Source organism: Phyllostomus hastatus, unplaced genomic scaffold (genome assembly GCF_019186645.2).
Source record: "Phyllostomus hastatus isolate PE091 unplaced genomic scaffold, TTU_PhHast_1.1 phas_scaffold_28, whole genome shotgun sequence".
Classification (NCBI taxonomy): domain Eukaryota; kingdom Metazoa; phylum Chordata; class Mammalia; order Chiroptera; family Phyllostomidae; genus Phyllostomus; species Phyllostomus hastatus.
Window position 1 is genome coordinate 10985934 of NW_025334022.1, and position 15362 is coordinate 11001295.

General features: G+C 45.3%; 1 protein-coding gene and 1 pseudogene across 1 annotated transcript; one reads left to right on the top strand and one right to left on the bottom strand.

The window, feature by feature from the left end:
• Positions 1-2148: 2148 nt before the first annotated feature.
• On the top strand, positions 2149-10253 carry LOC123805037 (annotated as a pseudogene).
• Positions 10254-13174: 2921 nt separating this feature from the next.
• On the bottom strand, positions 13175-14217 carry TMEM31 (transmembrane protein 31). Its single transcript, XM_045817635.1, is given in 4 exon segments — positions 13175-13228; positions 13231-13381; positions 13383-13586; positions 14129-14217. Coding segments are annotated over 4 exon segments (498 nt in total).
• Between the last annotated feature and the right edge of the window lie 1145 nt (positions 14218-15362).

Sequence of the window (15362 nt, forward strand, 5' to 3'; positions counted from 1 at the left end):
GGTTGAGAGAAAAAGTAGGATGGAGAGAAAGTGAGAGCAAAACAGGAAGAGGAGACAGACACAGGTGAAAGAGAGAAGAAACAGGGAGGAAAATAGATATGGAGAGAGGATAGATAAAAGAAAGCTTCAGAGAGGGAGGAAAAGGATGGAGAAAAAGAGAAAGGAAGGGAGGGAGGGCAAGGCACTTGGGGAAGTCCCAGATCAGTTTAGATGATGAATCTGGGAGTTTGGGAAAGTGTCCAGGAGAGGATATGGAGCTGCTGAAACACCTGGATGCTGTAAGCAAATGGGCAGAGGCAAGAGAGGAGAAGACCCACCTTCCCTGCCTCTATCCTCTGTCCAGGGCTGCCAACTGCTAGGTCATCGCCCTTATTCCCCTTGAGTCCTCTAAAGCTTGCAAAGCCTGCTGTGTACCAGACCTACCCTGGCCTTGCCAGGGACGCCTACCTATCCCTTCCCCCAATGGAGTGAGGCTAGAGAAAGTGTGTTGGGAAAAGGAGGTACAGAGGGCCTCCCAAGCTCACCACAAATGACTTAAGGGAGGAAAGCAGGAAAAGGATGTGCATCTGCAAGGATGAAGGAGATGAGACAGTCAGACAGAAAAATGTAGACTGGAAAACAAACAGACCACATACAAGGACTTCAAAGTTCCTCTGTATCCTCCATCCCTTGTGCTTCCATCAAGAAGACTGAGGAACCACCCTGCTCTTGACCACCTCTTAACCCCTCAGACATGACCTGAAGCTGTCAGCTTGCAAATACCCAGTGTCTCTGCCTAAACCCTCTCAGGTATTTTTCCCCTTCATAAAAATCATTAGGACTTCACAGTTGGGCCCCAGCATAGCTCCAGGGTAAAAGGGAAACCCTGGTGAGTGGAAAGCAGGGCAGGCTGCACACACTCCCCCAGGTGGAGAGTTAGAAGCTGGACAGAACACCTCAAGTCTTCTCTGGGTGGCATCATCAGCCCCAGCCCCTCTTTAGTACATTGATGAGCTCCAAAACCCACTCCAGCTGCCTGCGAGTGTGCCTTTAAATTGCTGCTTTTGGAGGGTGCATCTGGGTGGAGGTGGGAAGGAAGAAAACTTCCTCCCAGTCTCCCTCCTTCCTGTCTCCTCCTCCCTCCCCTCCAAGGCTCTCCAGGTTTTGGCGACTGGTTGCTGCCTAAAGAGAATCTCTCCCAGCTCCCATCATGGGCAGGCTGAGGCACTCCGTGAGTCCAGGCAAACCAGAGCAGAAGACAACAGAGTTGTCTGTGTCAAGATCATTTCTAGGGGAAGAGTTCTGGCTCCTGACTGGTAATAGCAAGGCAAAAGAGAAGAGAGTAAATGAGAGAGGGGGAGAGGGTGGGGCAGGGAGGGAGAGAGAGAACTCCTAGCCTGATCCTACTGGCTTCTTGTGAGCTGAACAAGTTGGAGGAAGGATCTGTACTTTCAGCAGACACCACAGGATATCCCCTCACCTCAGCCAGGCTGAGAAAGGGATCCAGGGTACACAGAATGACAACTCAAGTTCCTGCAACCTTCTCCTTTCTTCTCTGGACCCTTCCAGGGCAGGTTCTCCTCAGGTGAGCTGAAGCAAGGTGAAAAGGAGTTGCATGTATGCAAACTCTGGCAGGGAATAGCAGGGGCATCTGGCACAGTTTCTTCTAATTTTGCAAAAAAAAAAAAAAACTTCTGGAGGGCTTCAGGGTATGACACCCCTTCCTTCATTCAGGCCCCAGGAGCTTTACATGAAGTGGGTCAAGGCCCTGGAGCTAGTGGGAAGACTTTTGCATGGGTGGGATCTTTCTGGGCCTGGGGAAGTGCTAGGTAGCTAAGCCCCAGAACACAGGCTATCCAATTCTATTCCCCTACCAGTTTGGCCACAGACTGCTCAGATCTTTAAAAATGACACCAACGTCTGCCAGCTGCCCAACCAAGAGGCTTTGAGTATCAGGGTTTGCCCCAAACCACATCAGAATGAATCTGGCCTGACCAAATTTTGGCTCTCTGCAGTTATCCTGCCTGTGTGTACATAGCTGCACACGGTCTCTGAATGGGCACTAACTGGCAGTCATTTCCTGGCCTTGGGCACAAGACATGCTTTGTGGTCCCTTTTGTATTAAACCAGGAACCAGTCTAGATGGACAGGGTGTGCTGAGCAGGAAAGATGGCTGCAGCTTGGGCTGAACTGGTTATAAGAACAGTGCCTCCCAAACTGGAAGGAGGGTGAGGGTTACTGCAGTACCATTCCCCTCCTCTTAATTCAAGAGCACACCAGGACTGCTTGCCACTGAGGAGCCTCCTGCATTACTGCTTGCAGACACATTGGCTGGCTGGCAGACAGGGATGCGGTATGTGGGAGCTGGTAAACCTCTGAAGAGTGAAAAGGAACCCAAAGTGGAATGGCAGTTCAGCTGGAGTTAATAGGAGGATGCAGGCAAAGGGGGCCCCAGCTGGGCCTTGTTGGACCTCCTGGAGGGGAGGTTGCCTCAAGGCCCAAGCTTCAGCAGCAGTATTCCTACTTGGGCAATTAAAGCAAGGCAGCCCCTTAGAAAGTCCTGAGTCTAAGTCCTTTACTGTACAAATGGAAACTAAGGCCTAGAAACGGAATGTGATCTGTCCAAAGTAACTCAGGTACCCAGGAGCAGATCAGACTTCTCTTCCTACCCCACTGCATTGCAACCTCCCCTGTCTGCCAGCATTTAGGAATTTCTAGAGTGAAAATCTTACAGTGACACTGCTCTCAGGTTTACAGACAAGGTAGTCCCAGAATAAAGGGGTTGGAGCCCAAAACAGCTAAGCCCACAACCTGTGCCAGGGTCCTGGGGATGGGGCTAGCAGGAGAAGTGACATGAGAGTGGGGTTGAGAAGGAGGGCAAGGATCTGGCTGCTCCATGTGTGGGGCCATGTGGCCTGCCAAAAGGCAGGTGGCCCATGGCCAAAAGTAGCACGTGGTTGGTATGGACACCTTGTGAAGAAGCCATGGACTTCTTCTTGCTCCAGTACCACCACTAGCCTCCTCAGATTTTCAGTCTCCGTATGCCACCTGCTCTGGCAGCCCCTGATTGGGGCCAAGGTGGCCTCTGTGCCAGGGTAATGGCTTCCTCCCACTTAAGAGATTCAAGGAGGCAGGACTTTAGGAGGTCAAGGTGTAGCTGATCTTTCCTTACTCTGGTTCTTTGGCAGCCCACCCTGGCCTGCTTGCATAATGGTATTATGGTATTATAGATGGACTTAGTTTTGAAGTCAATAGCTCTGTGTTTGAATCTTGACTTTACCTTTACTAGCTTAGCTCTTTTTAAAATTTTTGTTATTTTTATTTTTTTCAATCACAGTTTACATTCAGTGTTATTTTGTTTAGTTTCAAGTATACAGCATAGTGGTACATGAGCTGACTATTCAAAAATGAAGACAAGTGATAACAAACATTATGGAAAATATTTATCTTCACTAGGAAGAAAGGCAAATAAAACAGTGAGGTAACAAACCTCACCTCCCACACTTTCTTCTGAGAGAAGAGAACAATAGCAAGTCTTAGCATATGTGACTAAACTGCTATGGGAAAGATTGGCAGCAATTGACACCCATGTGACAAAAAATGTGTGACTTGCTATGCTCTCAAACATATTGACATTTACTTAATTTTAAACTTACAAATATAAGGAATGAAACCTGTTATCTCACTGTTTCATCTCCATCTCTCTCCAATGAAGACAAACACTCCCCCCCAATATTCACTGTCACCTGTCTTTTCTTTAAATATATTTTATTGATTATGCTATTACAATTATCCCATTTTCCCCCTTTATTCCCCTCCACCCTGCACAGCCGTCCTCCAACCTGCATTCCCCCCCTTTAGTTCAAGACCATGGGTTGTACATATAAGTTCTTTGGCTTCTACATTTTCTATACTATTCTTAACCTCCCCCTGTGTATTTTCTACCTACCATTTATGCTACTTATTCTCTGTATCTTTTACCCCTCTCTCCCTGTCCCACTCGCCCACTGATATCCCTCCATGTGATCTCCATTTCTGTGATTCTGTTCCTGTTCTAGTTGTTTGCTTAGTTTGCCTTTATTTTTATTTTAGGTTGTTAATAGCTGTGAGTTTGTTGTCATTTTACTGTTCATATTTTTTATCTTCTTTTTCTTAGATAAGTCCCTTTAACATTTCATATAATAAGGGCTTGGTGATGATGAACTCCTTTAATTTGACCTTATCTGGGAAGCAGTTTATCTGCCCTCTCTTTCAAATGATAGCTTTGCTGGATAGAGTAATCTTAGATGGGAGTCCTTGCCTTTCATGACTTCAAATGCTTCTTTCCAGCCCCTTCTTGCCTGCAATGTTTCTTTTTAGAAATCAGTTGATAGTCTTATGGGAACTCCTTTGTAGGTAACTGTCTCCTTTTCACAGGTTTTTTCAGTCAGAGGTTTTGAGGCTTTATTTCCCTGTGCTGGAACCCTGGGTTGCACAGTCTGTCTTGCTCCCCAGTTGTTCCTCCTGGTTTATCTGCATGCAAATATGCGACTGCCCTGTCCACTAGCTGCCGCCTCAACCGGTCCTCCAGCTACTGCCTTGCCAAGACTCCTCTCTGCCCAGCTGCCCATCTCTGCCCCTCCTACAGGTCTGGATGAATATTTCTTCTTTGACTCCTTGGTTGTCAGTTAAATTTTCTGTCAGTTCTGGTTGTTTTTTGTTTTTGACTTTGTTGTTGTCCTTCTTTTGGTTGTGCAAGGAGACACAGTGTGTCTACTTATGCCTCCATCTTGGCCGGAAGTCCTAGCTTAGCTCTTTGATCATTGGTGACCAAGGTGAACACGTTGTTTCACTTTGCTGATCCTTAATCTCCTCATCTATATAAAAAGATAATAATAGCACTTATTGAGACAATTGATATGGGAACTAAAGTAGATACAGTGAGTAAAGCATTTAGCATGGTGCCTTAGCTATATTTAATATTGTATCCATCACTGATGGGTGCATAGATTTACTCAGAAAGAGGAGCCCACTAGCTCAAAGGAGACTCAGATCCCAAAGGACAGCAGTCACCCTGCCTTCAGCCTCACAGTGCAGAAGTGCAGGAACTAGCTCTAGACCTGGAGCAGTGGTGATGGCAGGAAAGCAGGAGTCACAGTACCCAGCCAGGAGTTCAGCCTGGGCTCAGGCCTTGAGCCCCACCTCTGCCCTCAAGGCTTTGTTGAGCTCCTGATCCCTTCTCTAGCTGTTCGATAGTAAGCAGACAAGCAGTTACGTGGAAATAGCTTTGCTGCTCTTAAAGGGGAAACTTGCCAAAGGAAAAAAGAGATGGCTTCTAGCGTAGGCCAAAACACACTGGCTCCTTACTTAAAATCAACCTGTTAAGAGGAAAAGATGGGAGTTGACCTTCTCAGCATGGCCATACTACTGGGAGGCTTTTCCATGCTCCTAGAGCCCTGCTTTCTCACCTACTTTGCTGCCAAAACATGTTCACCTATCTGGAGTTGCCATAACCCTGAACTATGGTCCAGCTTAAAACAGCTTCCTGCTAGATCAAATGCCAGAAGCCAAGCCCCCCCTCTCCAGAAGCTAGGTCCTAGAGCCTGAGTGGCTCAGCATGAAGGCCAAAGAACTGAAACCAACTCTCAGGGATGCAATTATTCTTGAGCCCCTCCAATCCTTGGCTAGGCCAGATAGGCAAAATGTTGCCATAGCCACATTATTTCCAGTGTGTGGTCACTTTTCTTTGAATACATTCAAGGCACCTTGAGAATGAGAACACTGCATGAGGCCTCAGCCTTGTGTTTGTGTCCTGATCCTGTCACTCACCATCTCTGAGACTTTGAGCAAGTCATTCCTCTTTCAGTTTGTTTGTATTAGATTCCATGCATAAGTGAAATTATACAGTATTTGCTTAATCTGACTGGCTTATTTCACTTAGCACAATCCCCTCTAGGTCCATCAATATTGTCTCAGGTGGCAAGATTACATTCTTTTTTTGTTGCTGCATAATATTTCACCATATGTATCTACCACATGTCCTTTATTCATTCATTTTTCAATATATACTTAGGTTGCTTCCATATCTTGGCTATTGTAAATAATACTGCAATGAACATAGGGGTGAATATATCTTTTCAAATTAGTGTTTGTTTTCATTTGATAGATACCCAGAAGTGGAATTGGAGGATCATGTGGTAGTTGTACTTTTAACATTTTGAGAAAATTCCATACTGTTTTCCATAGCAGCTGCAGCAATTTGCAATCACACAACTCCCTCCCCCTTTGTAAGCCCCAGTTTTCTCATCTGTAAAATGGAAATAATAGTCCTCACCCCCATCACACTGAGAATGGTGAGGAAAAAAGGATGTAATATAAATGAAAGCCATTTTCTAGGACTAACTGGTAATCTGCCATGTTGTTTTATGGCTGTTTCTGTTCTCATTTTACAAATTGACACCCAGGGACTCACCTTGTCCCATCCTCCTGCATGATGGGGAGACCAGCCAGACATGGTTAGGGACAGAGAAAGAAAAGTTCTGTGATAAAGGTAGAATACAATTGGCTTTAGACTTTTTAAAATCTCTCTTGTCCAGGGTTGCCTTGGCAAAAGAGGAAATCAAATCTGGGACAAAGTGTTCCCAGCCCATGTTGTCCTCTGATTTCCTTGACAAGCTTATGGGGCAGACATCTGGATATGATGCCAGGATTTGCCCCAATTTTAAAGGTAAGAAGCATTCATCCTACAAACTCTTCCCCCCACAACTTTCTGGAGACACACTGCTGATCTAGCTCCTATTGCTTGCCCCAAAGGCAGGAAGTTGGAGGTACAAGGCTAAGTCTTTCAGCTCAGAAGGAGCCTCTACTCCCCATTGCCCATGGGCCTGTGTAGCTGGCACTGCCCTTTCCCAGCAGTTCTCTGGCCTCACGCTCAAGGAGGGAGTCCTAGAACCTGTTCCCAGCCACCTGGAATGCCCTGACAATATGGCTGTGCTTTACTACTTACCCTTAGGACCACCCATAAATGTGACCTGCAATATCTTCCTCAACAGTTTCAGCTCTATCACTTAAGACTTCCGTGGTAAGGTCTCTCTGTTCCCCACTTCTACTCTAGTGTGAATGGGTGAAGCCCTCCAGATTGCAAGCATTTTCTCCTTCTGCTGTCTTCTCCTGGTCCTCTCCTGGTTTCATGGTCATGGCTAAGTCCATGTTGTGTGTGAAACTGGTCACTGGGAGGAACACTTTTCCCAGCCCATGGTTTCAGTGCTAATGGCAGACTAGCCTAAGCAGTAGATGGTCTAGCCTAGGAGGTAGCCTGGGAGGCTTTGGAATCAGAAAACCTGTGTTCAAATCCTGACTCTACCACTGAATAGCTGTGTGACCCTAGGCAGGTCTCTTTTTGTCTCCATTTCCTCATCTGGAAAATTAGGGTCATAACAGCACCCTCCTCACATGGTGGGTGTGAGATTTAAATGAGATGAAGATCATAAAGAAAGCACTTAGAAGAGAGCCTATGCATAGTTAGTGCTCAATAAATGTCTTTTCCCTTCCTATCTTTTCCGTATCAGCCCAGTTTGGCTGCTTCTCCCATGGAAAATGCCCATTACCTCTGAGATGTGCTTCAAGCATTTATACCTCATGACCCTCCTATCCATGTAAGGCTGGCTGGGCCCCTGGAATACCACTGTCACTGATGGGCCCATCTCTGCACCCTTGTAAGACTACCAGGTGAATGTCTTCTTGGGGAAGCAGTGGAATGACCTATGCCTGGCCTACAGACAATACCCTGATAATTCACTAGACCTCAACCCTTCCATGCTAGACTCTATCTGGAAACCCAACCTGTTCTTTGCCAATGAGAAAGAGGCTAACTTCCATGAGGTGTCTGCCAATGACAAGTTACTACACATCTTCAAAAAGGTAATGTGCTCTACAGCATCAGGTGTGCCTGCTGGGAGAGTTCGGGTCAAGGGGAAGAAGCCAAGGGGAAGCTGACGTGACAAAGGAGGGCCCCTGTGTTATGCTTGGCTCCAATAAACCAATGCCACTTCTTTCTTACTGTCCCTGCTAGACTGACCCTCATTTTGTCTTGTGGAATGGACCTCAAGAACTTCCCCCAAAGACATCCAGACCTGAATGATGCAGCTGGAGAGTTGTAAGTGTCCCTAGAGAGTCATGGAATAAGGCCTGGTATCCCAACTAGTTAACTCCATTCTGAGATATTCCAGACAGGTAAAGGGCATCCCAGACCAGGAAGGGATATCACTAAGCACTCACATTCCTTGGCACAAATGAAACTAAAAGCCAGCACTTGCTAATACCCAACACAGTGTTATTTTCCCATCCCCACACAATTTGCTGACCTGGCTGTTCCATGGGGCTGGAGAATGGGAAGACCCCTGCCTTACATACAAATTTGATTGTGCTGGTTGTGGGGGGGTCATTTTAGGGACACTTCCTCTGCCCAAAGATGTGTTCCCTCTCACAGTGCCTTAAGTGTTTCTACCTCAACTTCCCCTGAGTTAAGACATTCAAGATGACCATAAAACCGCCAGAGTTAGCAGGGATGGAGTACTCTTTGAACCTTGATTCCTCATGAACACAGATAACTTGTAGAGAGGTGGACAAGGACAGTTTTAGACATAGATCAGTGCCCAGAGTGGCTAAATCAGCCCAGGGTTATTCTACGGCAAAGATTCCAGCCTACAGGGGCTGCACCAAGTGTAGAGAAGTGAAAGGATGACAAGGTTGAGTCATCACCTATGTCCACCCCTTTGCCATCTCCTGAGTGTGGTGACACGGTGAGATCAGGAGACATCCACTTGGTCTTCAGAGAAGAAGGCTCACTAAGCTGTTTCCAACATGTAATACTTTTGATTGCTAGAATGTACCATATACAGTCAGCTCTCTACAGTTCATAAGCCACTTTCATGACCAGGTTCTTATTACCCTCTTATAACAACTTTTAAAAGTAGGTGGAGCATTTTACAGAAAAGGAAGTGATTTGCCCAATGTCATACTGCTACTCTAGCTCTACTCTGGACATCTGTGAGCCTTGGTGTTTCTGCTCCCATTTCTACCTGACAGGTGTGAATATGGTCATAGATGTGGTAGGAGCCCTCACAAACTTCTAGCTCTCTATGAGCAACCTGACATGTTCAGGTGTTAGCTCTCAATTTTCCCCAGTTCAGGGTCCTGGCTATGAGTCTGTGGTATACACATTATCCCACACATGACTAGCATGGTATAAATAGCTCTCTCCTCCCTAGGGTGAGTTAGCAGAAGCCCTGGTTCTGAGGTTGGCTCAGCTTTAGACATGTGCTTGGTACACATGCTTACTCTCCTGGATTTGAAATATGCAGGAGGTTCCCAGCTGGGTTCCTTGACATCTTTTCAACCTTTTTGACCTTTCTAGTCTGCCAGAATAATTTCTCTTTGGGTCTCTCTAAAGTTTCAAAATGAGGTAGGAAAGGAGTCTGGAAATCTTTCTGATTTGCCCCTTTATGGTGGGCCTGTGAGACAATTGACCAAGTACCCTCTTCAGAAATGTTTCCCTTTCCAAGATGAGCAGGGAGCTCTTAAAACCCAGGTCTTACTCATCTGTTCTTTCTGCCAGTTCTAACCCTCATCCTACCTCTATCCAACACCCACACTCTAGCCTTCTGCCATCTCTGTCACTTTCAGTTGGCTATACCATAAATGGCCTCATGTTTGAGTGGCTGGAAGATGATCCCACTGTACAAGTGGCTGAGGGGCTGACTCTACACCAGTTTATCTTGTGAGATGAAAAGGATCTAGGCTATTTTACCAAGTACTACACAACACAGGTAAAAACCCAGGGTCTTTATTCTCTTTGAGTCATAGGAGGACCTCCATATGAGAGAGTAGGGGGCAAGCAGCAAGCCTCTGTGTGTCAGATGTGGTGTTAAGTGGTTCATATTCCTCATCTCATTATGGTAGGGGTTATCAGTCCCATTTTCCAGAAAAGGAAATCTGAGGTTTTAAATGGCTGATTTAGAATTCAAATTCAGATTGGTCTAATTCCAAAGCCTGTATTCTTATCCCTGTCATATGCTGCAGAATAAATGGTCCTGTGCCACTGAGTAAAAGGAATGTTCCACCTGTCTTGGGGCCAACTTTGTGGGAAGGTAGGGAATCTACATCTGGGAGAAGTCAATGGCTGCACTGAACCAGGACGGAATAGGCCTCAGGGCACTGGTGACTTCTTGTCCACACCTCCTACTGCTGCCACCACTGCCCAACTCTTGTGAAATGGTTTGTCTTCCCAGGTGTGAAATATGGGCCAGGAAGTAAAGGGGGGCTGCCCAGAGCATCTGTACCCTGATACTGCCTCATTTACACTGGCAATTTGGCAGCCAAGAGTTATGATCCTGAGGTAGAGGACACAGGATGAAGAGAAGATATCCTAGGTACCTCCTATGGTGCGCTAATGTGCTTTGGGTGCCACCCTATGAGTATGTGTGGTTATGTATGTGGGGGTACAGGGAGTGAGGAGAATAGGCCATTGAATTTAAAAAACACTGGTAGGAGTGGAAATTGGTATAACCTTCACTGGGGAAAGAAACCCTGGCAATACATATATAGTCCCCTGGGAACCTATTAAAATGTTGATTACTGGGCTCTCCCTCTCAGAGATTCTGATCTGCATTTAAACAACCATACTGAGGATTCTGATGAAGGTGGTACGGGGGGGGCATGTTTTGAGAGTTTTTTAAATTAAATGTATTGAAGTGACATTGGTTCACAAAACCATATAGGTTTCAAGTGTACAACTCAATAAAATATCATAACCCTGCTGATCCAGGTATCCCCACTCCTTGGAATTTATTAAAAGAAAATATTCTAAAGTATCATATTGACTTTAGACCCCAAGAAGTCTGCTGTGTCACTGTTTATACTAGCAAAAACATGGAATTGTTGTAAATATACACTAATAAGGCAGAGGTTCAATAAATTACATCTTTTTCTTTGCCATTATGGGGTCGTCCAAATGCAATGATCTCTGTCTCTCTGCCATTCTTGATCTATACAACTGCAGGTGGCTCCATGCAAAATGGAAGAACTAAATGGAACTTTCTACCAGAGACTGATAGATTAGACCTAATCTGTCATTTCTCTTGAGATACTGCAATCTAAATGCTCCATAGTTCTTAGTAGTAGTGAGGAGGGCAAAAAGAGGAAACAGAAGCCAGAAGAGACAGATACATTGCTAAGCCATCCATCCATCCACTCACGCATTCATTCATCCAAACATCCATCCATTCAAAAAATATTTACTATGTGCCAGGTGCTCAGCTAGGCACTGGGGATTTAACAGTGGACACAATAGGAACCATTCCTACCATCCGAGCACTCACAGTCTAGTGAAGAAAATGGCCAATTGTATTTGATGGATACTAAGAAATTGCAGGTAACCTGGGCACATATAACAGAGGCAACAAACCCAGGCTAGAATGATTATGGAAGGCTTCCTAGAGGATGTGATATCCAATGTGAACAGTAAAAGTTATACAGGTAAAGGAGAGAGACACAGAGAGATTGTCTCCTTAGGAGACTACTGAAATAATAGTTCATCATGGCAGGGTCATAGATTCCAAGGGGTGGGAGGTGGGATGAGGCTGAAGGAGTAGGCATGCTAAGGGGGGTATAGACTGTACTATAAGGGTACTACTGGAGAACCAATAAAGGCTTGGTAGCAGGGGAGTGATATGATCACATTTACATTTTGAAAACAAAACTATGACTACCATTTTGAGAACAGATTGGAGGTGTCAAGTATAGATACAGGGAGACCACTTAGGAAACTTTTGCAGTCCTTCAGATGCGTTAGGATAGTTGAATGGATGGATTCCAGAGATATTTGATTTATTATTAACACACTCATTGTTAACAAGACTTTCTTCCTGCTGCTTATGGTGTACTTTTCTTTTGATGGACCAAAGCCCTTTATGGACCTCCCTTGTCATTACCTCATTGTTAAACTTTATAGAAGTTACCAGACATCCCTGGGGACACAGTGGGACTGGGAGATGGTGAATGAAATAGGATGCCCTCTTAGTAGTAGGTGGCAAAATGGAAACACCAAAGGATGCTTAATCAGGGTTGCATAGCAACCCATCACCACCACCCACCTCAGTGGAATTCCCCTAAAAGAGAGTGCAGGGTTTCATCCACCTTAGCACTGTTGCCATTTTGGGCCTGATAATTCCTGTTGTATGTGTGAGAAGGGATGGGGGTTAGAGGTGGGTCCTGTGCATTGTAGGATGTTTAGCAGTGTCCCTAGCTTCTACCCACTAGATACTAGTAGCCACCACCACCCCCAAAAATTGTGCAAACAAAATTGTCTCCAAATATTGCCAAATGCCCTTGGGGGGAGGGGTTTTCCTAGGGTAAGAACCACGCAGGGGGAAGGTTTATCCAGTGAGAACTGCTCCTTACCTGAAGTCTGCAGCATCTTCACTGTCCAACATAGCAAAAGCTTGTGAAACTGGTTGTCTGTCATCAATTCTGCTCCTGCTGGGGAGCCCTCTAGGGTGAGTTTAGCAACTTAAAACTATGTAGGGAGTCGATCTAGTTAAGGAGGTTAAAGGACTTCATAAACCTGAGTTCTAAACCCTCTCTTGGCTCCACCCAGCCACAACCCTGTTCCAGGAGAAGTGAGTGTCCAATATTCACAAGGAAAATGAGGGAGAAAAGTACTTAAGGGCTACCAAGGCAGGTAGTGAGAGGACAGCAATAGGGACTGGATAGGTCATACCAAGGGTACCTAGAAATTAGAGAAGTTTCCATAGCCAGGGGTGGGTAACACTCCCTTGGGATCCCTTCTCTGTTCTGCTCTCCATTGTGGGAGATGAGGCCCAGCTCACCACAAAGCTCAGTTCTTCAGCAGGGCCTCTCACAAAGAGCAGCAGGAAAAACCATGGGGTCAAGGGAAGAATAGGGATGGGGGAGGGAAAGGAAGAAACTCCTAGTCTGATGTTGAGACTGCAGCTCAGAACCCCCAATTCCAAGATTACATCTTCTCACTGGGTAATCTTGCCTAAGACTTTCTCTCTAGGCTTCAGGTGTCCTCACATGTCTCATATGGGCATAACAAACCCTGTCCAATTACCACTGTGGCTGTGCGAACCCTAGGAGATTAACAGGGCCAACAGATGCAGAGTTCACATTCGTTGATATTTATTGGAGAAAAGAATCAGAAGAAGATAAGAATGAAAAGAATAATAAGAAGCAGAGTCAGAAGCAAAAGTACAAAAGAAAAAAGAAAGAAAGAAAAAGAAGTGTAGGGAAGAAAGGCAGATGAAAGTGGAGGGTGGACAGTGCAAAGAGATGAAAGATTATCTCTTTGACATGGGACTTCAGACAATTAGAAATATCATGGAAAGCTTCTTTAAAAAAAATGAAATTCAGGATAAAATTGAAGAACAGGCAGTTGGTAAGGGTTGACAACTCACTGGATAGGCCATGGGAGGACTCCAGGAAGGTTAACTGCTCTTTTGATAGATATTGCAGGTATCCTACGTGAAGGCAATCGACATCTGGATGGCTGTGTACCTGCTTTTCATGTTTGCTGCCCTGCTGGAGTATCCTGCTGTGAATTTTGTTTCCTGTCAGCATAAGGAATTCAAAGCAGAGGCACCAGCACGTGGTGTGTATAACTAAAGAGGGGACCACTTCCTTCCTCTTCAGGACTCCTTTCTCCCTGCCACTCTTGCCACAAATCAAGGTCAAACCTAGAGTTGCAAGCACTTGACAGGCAATCAGTAACCCTGGATTCTAGTCCCAGGATGGTCACAGATAAGTACTTTAACCCCTTTGATTCCATTTTCTTAATCTTTCATTGGAACCCTAATCCATACAGGGAAGTCTACTAGGTCCTTAGAGCATGGGCACAGAGCTTGGAACATAAGAACTGAAAAAAAAATGTTAGCCAGTATTAGAACATTATCTTGTTAGTCAATATGAGATTGCTTTGAGAATTAGTGGTGATTGCTCCTGGTTCTCCCCCTACCTAGGAGAAAGGTATCCCAGGTTGTCATATACTGATTAAGAATTCAAGAGTCAGCATTGGTCTCTTTATAGGGGAGCCTTATAAAAGGGTCCCCATAGCTAAGCTGGAATTGAAAAACCATCCCTTTCCTCTTCCAACTGTTGGATTTCTTTGCCTTGATATTCACTGGGCGCATCAGAGGTGTTGGGTGTGACTTGTTCTCCCTCACTCTTATTTGTTCACCCCATTTCTTCTACAATAGAGTGATCACCTGGGGAAATTGAGCAGGGATCTTGTAGTCATGACAATGGAGGCAGTTTACCCCTATTTCCCAGACAATAGTGCTGGGTACGTTGTCATGACAACAGAGGTGCCTGGGCCACTTTCACAGAAACAAGTGTCTAATTATGAGCAAAACTTTGCTGAGCTGTACACTGGCCTCTTAATCACAAGACAGAGTTCTGGTGTGTCTTGAGCTCTGACTCCTTGCTTTATGCCTAATATAGAGGCCTTAAAGCTAAAGGGACAAACGCATGTGATATCTGGGGTATGTGAAAAAGGGCAGGGGAGAAAAATGATGATCTGAGACCCCTATTTGGGGACACTCTAACACTAACGCTCTTTTTCTCCTAACACCCCACCTCCCACCTCAGCTGCTGCTGAATTACCTCTGCCATATGTCTGTACTAAAAATATCTTGCAAACTGTCTCTTGCTAAGATCCCTTTCTGCTGAGAGTAAGGCTCCTGTCTCATTCGTGGTTTTGAGGACAATTCTTGCCTGGCTTTAATCCTTTAGTTGGGCCCTGGTAAGTTCTTCCTCTAGTGGAAATGATCCATAACTGCATCTCCTTAAATAGGACCCATTCTTCAATAGACCTACTCATTTCAGCCCTTGTTATCCCATGTTGATGTATAGAAAAAATATACAGACTTGGCACAAGGGCAAGAGGATGCATTCTTTTCTAAACTAACTGTCCCTACCCCTTCTTTATCTATGTTAAACCTGCCTGCAGGTACCCAAATCTTACCTTTACCTTGATGCCTTCTCAATGCCTACCTTGGAAAAAAAGAGCAGGCTGATGAACAGTTCCAGAGTCCTTTTGCCAGCTAAATTGACTGTGTGGGTGTCCCAGCAACAGAAGACTGCAGCAGCTAATGTAGAGCTACTCCAAATTGCCAGTAGCGCCACCACCTCCCCTGCACCTTTCCCTCTCCCAACTGCCCACAGCCTACCCGTCCCCACTTGTTGTATATAGTTTGATCCTGATCTCATAATGGAGATTGTCATAATCAATGCTGAATTATGACAAAATTGTAACAGCAGCCTGGGCCCTGCTTAGGCTCCTGGATCCTGCCTGAAAGTGAGCTGGGCTTCTTATTAATGTAAATAAA